General features: G+C 37.2%; 1 protein-coding gene across 1 annotated transcript; it reads right to left on the bottom strand.

Annotated features, from left to right (window-relative positions):
- Window positions 1-2,041: 2,041 nt before the first annotated feature.
- LOC130035921 (olfactory receptor 3A2-like) lies at window positions 2,042-3,001 on the bottom strand. The gene has a single exon (XM_056127848.1). It carries the CDS (start codon window positions 2,987-2,989, stop codon window positions 2,042-2,044), a length of 948 nt encoding a protein of 315 aa, XP_055983823.1. The 5' UTR covers window positions 2,990-3,001.
- Between the last annotated feature and the right edge of the window lie 7,798 nt (window positions 3,002-10,799).

Below are 10,799 nucleotides of genomic sequence, written 5' to 3'. Positions count from 1 at the left end.
ATGACATAGCATAATAATACAATGCAATGTTGGTTGTGTGTGATTAAAAAATCAAATGTAAAGCAATGACTTAAAGTTTACCAATAAGGAACACTCTGTTCTATATCAGACAAAACACGAATTCACCTTACTAACCTATCCCTTTGGTTCCACTAAATGGTTTTAAATCTAAATATTTATTTCAATTTCAATTCATCTTTTGTTTGATCTCTCAAAAAACATATATTGAATGACAACATATGGTTGTCTCTTCCTGTTTCATTTAAGAAAAAAATGGAAGGATTCCATATTTATTTGTAGGGGCATCAAGGCCACAACAGTGGTGTCCAGGAGACCATAAGTTATGTTCCAAGAACCAAACTCAGGGTTTTGCATGCCAGATATGTTTTCCAAGGCCTTTGTGATATATCTCAGCCCCAAAGATTTCATCTTCTTTTTTATGAATAGAGAATGCAATATCCCATTATGTACAAATCCTCTGGAGATGGACATTTTTGTTATTTCTGTTGGCTACTATATATAATTTTATAAGAATGGAATTCATGTTTTTTTACCTAAAATAATCCTCCTTCTTATATCTTTGTTCAACATTTATTACTTTACATTTATCCATTTACACTCATATTTGATTTTTCATCCCTCCACTCCCAATTCTGTTCAATTCTAATGACTTTTCTTCCCATCCTTCTAGTTACTCAATTCCAAGAAGAAATAACAGAAAGAAGCCAAACTTCAGGTCTAGTCATGAGATAATTTTAATAATGACACAGAAGAGAAACAGTAGTATTATTAGTATAGGAGTGTTGTTTCCCATGGACATCGGAGAAAATATTGAAATCAGGAGTAGGTACACTGAATATAAAAATCCTAAAGATTAGGAACTATCTGCATTGTATCTGTATTGATACACTAATAAAGTTAAGTTATGAAAATGCATCACTTGTTGGAACATTTATGAAATATTTTCTAAGTTGGTAGAGAAAAAAGTTTGGAGAAAGTAATCTTGGAAATTCTATAAAGAAATTAATAATGACCTGATTGGAATATAGATTATTATTATTTCAAAACCATTATTGTATGTGGAAGTGACATAAGAGAAAAAGATGTGTCAAGGATGGAGATAAACATTGCTCTTGTGATGTTAAAGTAGATCATAAATGGATTAATGTACCTTTAGTTTGCTGGTCTTTTCTACCTGTAGATTTTACTGGTCCCCTAGGAGCATATGGGAATCTTGTATGGTAGTTAAAAAAAAGAAACTGGGGCTGGAGCGATAGCATAGCGGGAAGGGCATTTGCCTTACATGCAGCCAACCCGGGTTCGATTTCCAGCATCCCATCTGGCCCCCTTCCCGAGCACTGCCAGGAATAATTCCTGAGCCAGGAGTAACCCCTGTGCATCGCCAGGTGTGACCCAAAAAGCAAAACAAACAAACAAAAACTAACATTCTTAAAAATGAAATGCAAACAGTAGAATGGAATCATCTTGACACTGGTTTCATTATTTAACAGTGTTAAATACTTGACATACAAGGAATCTCACATTCCAGCCAGAATAGAAATATGAAGTAGGGATACTCTTACATACATAGACTGAGATATTAATTAAGTAGTCCCCTTCAATATGATATTGCTGCCCAGATATACTGGGCTTCCAGAATTCATTGCTATTAAGAAAAACAATCAGAAGGGGAAGAAAAAAAGTTGCAGGGCACTGCATTGGGACCTGACATATGTTTATCTCGAAAGCACTTACATGTGAGAAAGATATGTAATGTACAATAATAATTTATTTCACAATATTTTACTTTGCTAAGTTGTATTAGTATGATATTTTCTTCTATTTTCCTTTGCCAGTACCCTTGAACAGTATCTGGTTCATAAAATTAATTCCAAACATATTGGTTGCAGTAAAAAAAAAAGAATTGAGTTACAGATTTCTTGCAGAAAAAAAAATAGAGATTCAGGATCCTGAGATTACTGTCTTAAAGGGAAATTTTCCTGAATCCAGAAAAGTCAACAAGAAATAATGTTACCACTTCTCAGGTCTGTGACTGTCTCCCCACAAGAACCCGCCACAGAGCACCCTGAACATCAGGGTTCCTAAGGCTATAGATAAAAGGATTCAACATGGGGTTGATAACTGTATTGAAAATTCCAACCCCTTTATCTTTGTCTGAAGCCTCCTCAGAACCCAGACGCATGTAGTTGAAGATACCAGTCCCATAAAAGAGAAGAACTACAGTGAGATGGGAGCCACATGTAGAGAAAGCCTTCTTCCTGCCCTCCACCGAGCGAATGCGTAGAACTGCAGTTGCCACATGGATATAGGAGATAATGATAAGCAACACAGGTATACCTGCCATCAGGAAACCCATACCAAAAAGAATCAGCTCATTGAGTTGAGTGCTGGAACATGAGAGCTGGAAGAGCTGTGGGAGGTCACAATAGAAGTGATTAACCTTGTTGGGACCACAGAAGTCCAGAGTACTTAGGGCGATCGTGTGAGTCAGGGCATTGGAGAAGGCGAATACCCAGGACACAGCCACCAGTATCACCTGGATCGTCTTGCTCATGCGAGTGCTATAAGTGAGGGGTTGGCAGATGGCCAGGAATCGGTCATAGGCCATGGCTGTCAACAGGAAGCAGTCCATCCCAGCCAGGAGGTGAAAGAAGAACAGTTGTGAGAGGCAGGATTCATAGGGAATTGTACGCCTGTGAGACAGGAGATGAACCAACATTGCAGGAACTGTGACAGTGATACATCCAACATCCAACACTGATAGGTTCCCCAAAAAGAAGTACATGGGACTATGGAGTTTGGAATCTAGCACAACGGCTGCCAGGATGCTGAGGTTGCCTCCAACAGTGACCAGGTAGGCAAAGAAGAAGATTGCAAAGAGCAGATTCTGCAGCTTTTCTGTTTCCACCAGGCCCAGTAAAATGAATTCAGTAACAGCTGTTCTGTTGGTTCCACCAGTTGGATCCATGAGTCCTTGTAAGAAAATGTTTCATGAAGGAAAATGTAAGTGTACACAATTTGTTGAAAGTAGTGCTATAAACCAACTATGTTCAAAGTGCCAGGCTAAGTTCCCAGATGTCCAGGTGATGACTTTTCCACTATAGGCCTCCCACTATTTCCTTCCTCACCTCAGTGCCTTTATTATACTCCCAACAGGCATGTTAAGACCTCTCCTTCATTGTTGTTTTATCTTATTCTAACAAAAAGTGTAAGAAATAAAAATAAATACCCACTTCTGCTTTTAGTGAGAAAGCAAGATTAATCTGAAAAGTACACATTTTATCTAAGGAAAGTTCAAACTAGTCAGTAGATTTCAAACATCCCTGATGAACATTAAATATTCCTGATAGACATTGCTGCAAATATTCTGAACAAAATCCAGTGAACTGAATCCAGCAACATACAAAAGAATGAATAACTGAATCACCCCAGGAATGCAAACCTAATTCAATATGCTCAAATCAGTTATTGTAAAATGTGGTGTTCATCCCAGGGATGCAAGCTAATTAAATATGCTCAAATCAGTTATTGTAAAACACCGTATTAATAAAAGACATGATAAAAATCATATGGTCATATCTACTGATTATCACCTGATACAGAGAAGGTGTTTAGCAATATCCAACATCTATTCATAAGTTTTTTTTTACTCCCCCCCCCAAATGAAGGCAGCTTCAAGATAATAATGATCGTCTACTGTGAGCCTATAGTCAATATCATACTTAATGGTGAAAAACTGAAAGCCTTTCCCCTAAGGCCAGGCACAAAGCAAGGATGTCCACTGTCACCACTTTTATTCAACAGAGTTTTGGATGTCCTTGCCACAGCAATTAAAGAAGAAAAAGATATCAAAGGGATCCAAATTGGAAGTGAAGAAATCAAATGACTGAACTCCACAACTGAAACTAATTAAGCTGCCCTGCCACCAAATCATTACAGTTTCACAGCTCCTGAATCTCCAATTTCATAGTACTGTCAGCCCAGTAGGTTTATAACAAATTTGATGGGAAAGTTTCCTATACCACCAATCTCAGTGAGCAAAAACAATAACACAGAAGACTCAAGCAGCATCAGCCAGATGAGTAAATCCTCAACCATTGTGAGATGTAGCAATGATTCCAAATTGACTTTTATTGATCCTTATTTTGATAATTTTATTTGTTGTTGTGTTGTAACAAACAATATGAAGTAAATTTGTGCTGCTAAGGGGATAAGCTGGGGTGGTTAGTGGGAAACCGGGGACATTGGTGGAGGAAAGGTCACAGTGGTGATGGTATTGGTGTTGGAACATTTAACGTCTGAAAGAACTTTATTATGAACAACTTGGTAAATTATGTTGTTATCATAAAAAAGGTAAATCTAAATATAATCTAAGCACACCTAATGGAACTAGAATAATCAAAACAAATTAAATCAAAGCCATTAAAAGGAAGAGGATAATGAAAACCAGAGAAGAAATACACAAAATAATGACCTAAAGGACAATATACTTTGTGGAGAAAGAATAAGTAACACAGAGAGAAACAGAGAGAACCCTTTTAAAATAGTAGCATAAATGCAGGGAAGAAATTACAACAATTGCCACAGAAATACAAAGATTCACAACTGACTCCAAAGAACTTTATGCCACTCAATCTGAGAATCTAGGGAAATGGACAAAATTTAAATAACAAAACCTTCAAAGATTTAATCATAAATAAACAGAAAACCTGAGCAAGCCAATTTCAAGCAAAGCAATTGAAGCAGTAGTCTGAATTCTCCCCCACAAACAAAAATCCAGTTCATATTGTTTCAAAATTTACCAAACCTTCAAATAATTACCTGGTATATCTATCCTTCTCAAGATATTCCAGAAAATTGAAGAATAGGAGTTTGACCAATTTCTATAAGGACAGCATATTCTGATAATGCCAAAAACAGTCATAGACATCACAAAAATAGAAAAGCATAGATTAATATAGAGTACTTTCTTGTCGTTTCCTCAAGTTAAAACAAGTCCCTTCTTATTTTATTGTTACTGATAATATCATAGGTAATAAGGGCAAATTAAGATGTAAGTACATACCAATAATGATATGGAAATGTAGTATGTCTTACAAGTGGTCAATATTTTCATGTGTAATTCCTAATTGGATTATTGAAATCACATAAGAAACTTTATGATAAACTATAAATACACAGATATTTTACTAAGTTTTCTGGCTCTGTTTAATTAAAACTTAAGCAAATAAAATCAAGAGGGCACCTGAATGTGGGTGTTGTGTTAAGATATCCCCAGGTGGTTTCAATGTCCAATCAGGACATGGCATCTCTAAAATGTTTGCAACATGGAAATTTGATAATGACTTATTGGTTTTGTCTTCATTGTTTTTCTCTATATACCAACGCTGCGAAGTTATTTGGACCTTCTCCTTTCACAGAGACCCTTCTAACATAATCCCATAACCAAGGAAATAATAATAGACTTACCCACATTTTCAAGTACGTGAAAGTGTTTACTTATATACAACAATATAGTAAAAAACAATTTTCACAATTTGAGGATATAAATAACCAATATCCCAAGTGAGGTCTCTCTTCTAGCTATTGGAAACTTTCAGAGGGGATGCCATAAGGTAATGCAAGAGGTACTGATGTCTAAGGTCCTTAAAATTATTATATTATATGATTTGTGACATAGGAGGATAATATAAAACCTAACTGCAACTGCAATCTTTATACTGATATTTATTTTCATTAAAAAATCCAAACAATGGGCAGGAAAGATAGTATAGCAGGCAAGACACTTGCCATGCATGTGGCTAACCTGGCTTTAACCCCCAGAACCTGTATCATCCCCCAAGTGCCACTAGGAGTGATCCCCAGTGCTGAAGCTTGAAAGCCCTGAACACAGCTGAGCATGACTCCGAAGCAAAATAAGTCAAACCCAAATAATAAAATTGTTAGGAAAAGTATATCTTACATATAACTAAATTTCAGCCAAAGAAACAGGAACAACAGAACTATTGCAATAACCCTCAGATGGTTAATAAATGAAGCTCATTTGAAATTAGTAGGATTCTGGAATGGTCTCTGATATTCAAACATATCCAGCACAACATTACGATGATCTCTATCACTAGGACTCAAAATGCCTTAACACTCTAGGGTGCCATAATGAACCCTATTCCTTACTGAGAGATAAGGGCTCTGTTCTCCAGAACCCCATTCAATAATTCCATGTTCCTCACAATACAACAGCCTAACAAGGCTCCTGGCTGAGGTCAAGGCTCCAGGCTACCTGATGAAATGTGTCCTGAGCAGTGAAATGAACTTGGTGAATCCCCTCATAGTCATATGTAAAAATAGTAAAAAGAGAAACCTTTATAGAGGTGCCATGGACAAAAAAAAATCATAAAAGGAACCAGGGTCTCAGAATTATCACTCCAGATATTTCCCTAAGAAATATTCTTTTTCAAGGGCTGGAGCAATAGCACAGCGGGTAGGGTGTTTGCCTTGCATGTGGCCAACCCGGGTTCAGTTCCCAGCAACCCATATGGTCCCCTGAGCACCGCCAGGAGTGATTCCTGAGTGCAGAGCCAGGAGTAGTCCCTGTGTGTCACTGGGTATGTCCCCAAAAAACAATAAAAGAAAAGAAAAGAAAAGAAAAGAAAAGAAAAGAAAAGAAAGAAAAAAGAAAAGAAATCTTCTTTTTCAGATATACTCAGCTATAGTAGGCATAAAGTCACTTTTAGTTAATAGAATATCCATTTCCACTTTGTAAGAATAGAGAAAGAACCTGTAAAGTACTCACCCTGGAATGGGCCTAGAAGACAGTAGGGTTTCTTCAGGGTAAAAGACACAGAGCTGTGCAGTATGGTTAACCAATAAGAAAGTAAACAAGGGAAGATTAAACAAGGGACTCTATGGAAGACAAAGGAAAACAAGTCAGTCTATTTTCTACCATAGGACTCTCCTCACTACAGTATTATACCCTGGGAGCCCTGGTAGTCTCAGAAATTATTCCTTCAAGGAAAGAAAAGCCTGGGACGGGAGAATTTTTTGTAACAAATCAATTTCTTCATAAATATAGTGGCAATACTGCACACATTCTTGTGTTTGAGCCTTGTTTTTAAAAATCCCTTATCACTATCTCTGGTTTTCTGTCAGGTAATTAGGACAAGTGATAACAATTCTACAGAATAGTGCTTTTGCTAAGGACTAGCCCATATCCTCAAAGTCACCCATGAGGTCAGATATCTACAGGCTAGATATGCTTCCTAATAGAAGGGGCTTATTTCCTAGATTTCATCTCTAAGCAGTGCCTTTGAGTAGAGAAAATATAATTTCCAAACTTTCCTTGCACCTTAATATGAGGAGAAGATCCTAAGGGAGGCGAGGGGAAGAGCGTCCTCCAACCCGTTCTCCTAATGAGTCAGTAGAAACATGGAGCTTTCTCCTCCAGGACTTAGTTAGTATAGCTAGATGTGTCTTGGGATCCTATAATGAATTTGGGGTAGCTGTAGAAGATGTATTATGCCAGAAAGACTTATGTAATCTGCCTAATAATATGATTATCTCTATGGACTGGGGTTTTAGAAATTTAGAGTCTTTATAAAGGTCACAGACCAATAAACAAAATACAGAAGTATTGACTCTTCGAGCACCAAATAAAGGGTGTTGTGAAGACCCTCCCAAGGTGGGAGAGACATGCTAAAAGTAGTCTATAGACCAAACATGATTGCCACTCAATGCCTCTCTGGCAAAACACAGTACCCAAAAGAAGAGAGAGAGAACAAGGGGGAATGCCCTGCCACAGCGGCAGGGTGGGACAGTGGGGGGGGGGGGGGATGGGGGGTGGGAGGGATGCTAAGACCCGTGGTGGGGGAGGATGGGCACTGGTGGAGGGATGGGTACTTGATCATTGTATAACTGAAACCCAAGCACAAAAATTTATAAGTCTATAAGTGTACTTCATGGTGTTTCACTAATTAAAAAAATGATAAAAAAAAATAAAAAATAAAAAAAAGAAGTATTGACTCTTCGAATCCTATGTCTACCAATAATTGTTCACTATATTCTCTCAAAGAAAACAAGTTTCTCTACCGGAGAATTTTTGTGCAGTATGAAAAACCTCTAGACAGGCCTGTATAGACAGATCTGTATTTTTGGTTATTAGTGCTTTGACTTTGAACAAGCCCCTGAACTTTTGAACCTTAGGTTCCCCTTCTGTCCTAAACCAAAGGACATTGTGAATAAATTTAGTGAGCTTTATTAAGTTGCTGCTATAGGAGTTTGGCAACAAGTCATTCTACCCGTTGGCAACATTCTTGAGGGTTTCTATGTGCATTATAATGTACTTAGTAATGTATCAGCCTAGAGTCCCAATAAATCTTTGCAACAATTATATGAGGTAGGTTGCCTCAGATTTACCAGACATTCTAACTCATATATTTCTCAGTCTATAATCTGATTTTATGCGGAGTACACTTTTCTTTTCATTCTGCTTGTTTTAAACTAACAGAATAGAACCCCATCACTGATTAAGAGATGGGGTTTGAGGATAGAGAATCACTAGACCTGAATATTTGGCACTCAAATTATAGAGGAAAACTGACAGGACACATGGGCCGGTGGATAAGTGCCTCCATATCCCTCTATCAGAGAATACTGGGAAACATTTGTTATAGTACAGTCAAGTCTCTTCTGTTCACCATAGTAACTATGGTCTTGAACCATTACGCACCCTCACCCCCAGTCACTCTTCCTACTTCTTTGTTTTCTCTCTTCGGAATCTTGGTCTTGTTCTCTGGTTCCACATGCCAGACGAATAATATTATTCTTTGTCTCTTGGATGACTTCCCATTTAAATATCATGTGATTATTTTCTCAGGCTCTGTTTGGAGTTGGGAAAGATGCAACTGAGTCAATTGATACAAGGAATAGTCCCTAGGACATTGTTGATAACTTTTAATGTAATTATTTGTAGTAAGTAGACTGGCATGAGATACATTCCATTAGAGGAATGTGAAACACTTATTTATGCATTTGTCTTATCACGTTAATATTACAAAAATAATATTAGTGGTAAGAACTCTGGATAAAGGAATGACTTAGCTGACATCTGCACCTCTCATAGTAGGGTAACACCTGACTATGATAAGTAGTTACTCCTAGCTCTGCAACCAGATTTCGCTCATTTCTGGTGGCCTAAGGGAACCATTTACAGTGCCAGGGATCAAACCCAGGTTAGCTTTATGCAAGGTATGTGCCCTATCCACTGAGCTATTGCTCTGACCTTTCTTGATCCATTCTTATGCATCCCTTTTGGTTGATTTCTACCCCTTCTATGAGATTTGTAGTATGAACTATCTCAGCCTCTCCATATATACTTCATGCAGGACTCTATATTCACAGTGATGTGTGCTTTAGTGAACCCCATAATGAACCTTTTCAAAATTTTTAGCCTTTGGAATAAGGACATACATGGTGTATTGGAAGATTCCTCTTTTTAACAAAAAATACATTTTAAATATATTTAAAATCTATTGGGTAATACAGAAATAACTCATTTTGATGAAACCCAAATATAGTAGGTCAATAATTTTTATAGTGACGTTTAATTACCAAAGCAGTTAAATTCATAAAGCTCACAGTCAGATATAAACCAATTAGTTTTTCTTTTGTTCCTATGCTAAAATACAAGGTTTTAATAAATTTGAATATCTAATACTTTTGACCTTTCATCTTGGAAGAGTCCTCTTAATATACAATTATGGAGAATAATTAGAAAGGTAAGTTTTGAAAAGAACATTAAAGTTGAGACTAAGACTTTCATTCAACTTGTGAAAAACATTATTCTATGGGGATTCAGTGATAATTATGTCACAGCTCCAGATCAGAATAAGCTCAGATATCTGCGATGACAAAAATACCTGCAAGTGATGCAATATGCCTGATACACTTCACTAACCTTAACATAACCATGGAAATGTTATCATGAATACTAGAATTTTGAAGCATCAAATATCAGCTGACCATAGGATCATATTTCCTCCAACCAGACATTTCAGAATATACTCAGTAATCCTGGGGCTGTCTCATGTTCTTTAACATATGTCCATTTGTGGTCTGAAGCTCTGAACTTCTTTAAATAGTCTTTCCACATAAGACTTTTGTAGAAGATACTTTGTGCTATTCACAATATGGTCCCCTGAATTAAGCCACCCCTCTTCATGATGCTCTTCCTGGGCACAGGTCTTCAGTGCTGAATCACAGTACCTCTGGATACAACCCATGTTTTCTGACAAAAGTTGTTGAAAAGTTCTCCTTTTCTCTGGGTTGATTATATCTCAGGCCTTAAAAAATACTGGGTGTGGGGCCAGGGCAATAGTACAGTGGGTAGGGTGTTTGCCTTGTACACAACCTACCCAGATTCGATCTCCAGCATCCCATATGGTCAACTGGGCATTGCCAGGAGTGGTACCTGAGCGCAGAGCCAGGAATTATCCCTGAGCACCCACAAAAAAAGCCAAAATAAATAAGTGAAAAAAAGAAAAAATGATCAAAGAAATACTGGATGTATTTCGAATTTTAACCTTACTTTATCCCTGTAGATGACATTATCCCAGGACATTCTGCCCTGCTATTATTGCTAGCTCCTTTCTCCACCACAAACTATCTGCCTTATAGTTTCTCTATCCTTTGTTCAACACAATGAAACATAATGAATATCAATATGTTTATGAATATGAGTGACATATAAGCATCAATGGAGAAGGCAATTGTGAGACCCATAC

The sequence above is a fragment of the Sorex fumeus genome, unplaced genomic scaffold, assembly GCF_029834395.1.
Source record: "Sorex fumeus unplaced genomic scaffold, SorFum_2.1 ptg000063l, whole genome shotgun sequence".
Lineage (NCBI taxonomy): Eukaryota > Metazoa > Chordata > Mammalia > Eulipotyphla > Soricidae > Sorex > Sorex fumeus.
The sequence above is the reverse complement of the archived record's forward strand: the minus strand, read 5'-3'. Positions and strand labels throughout refer to the sequence as shown.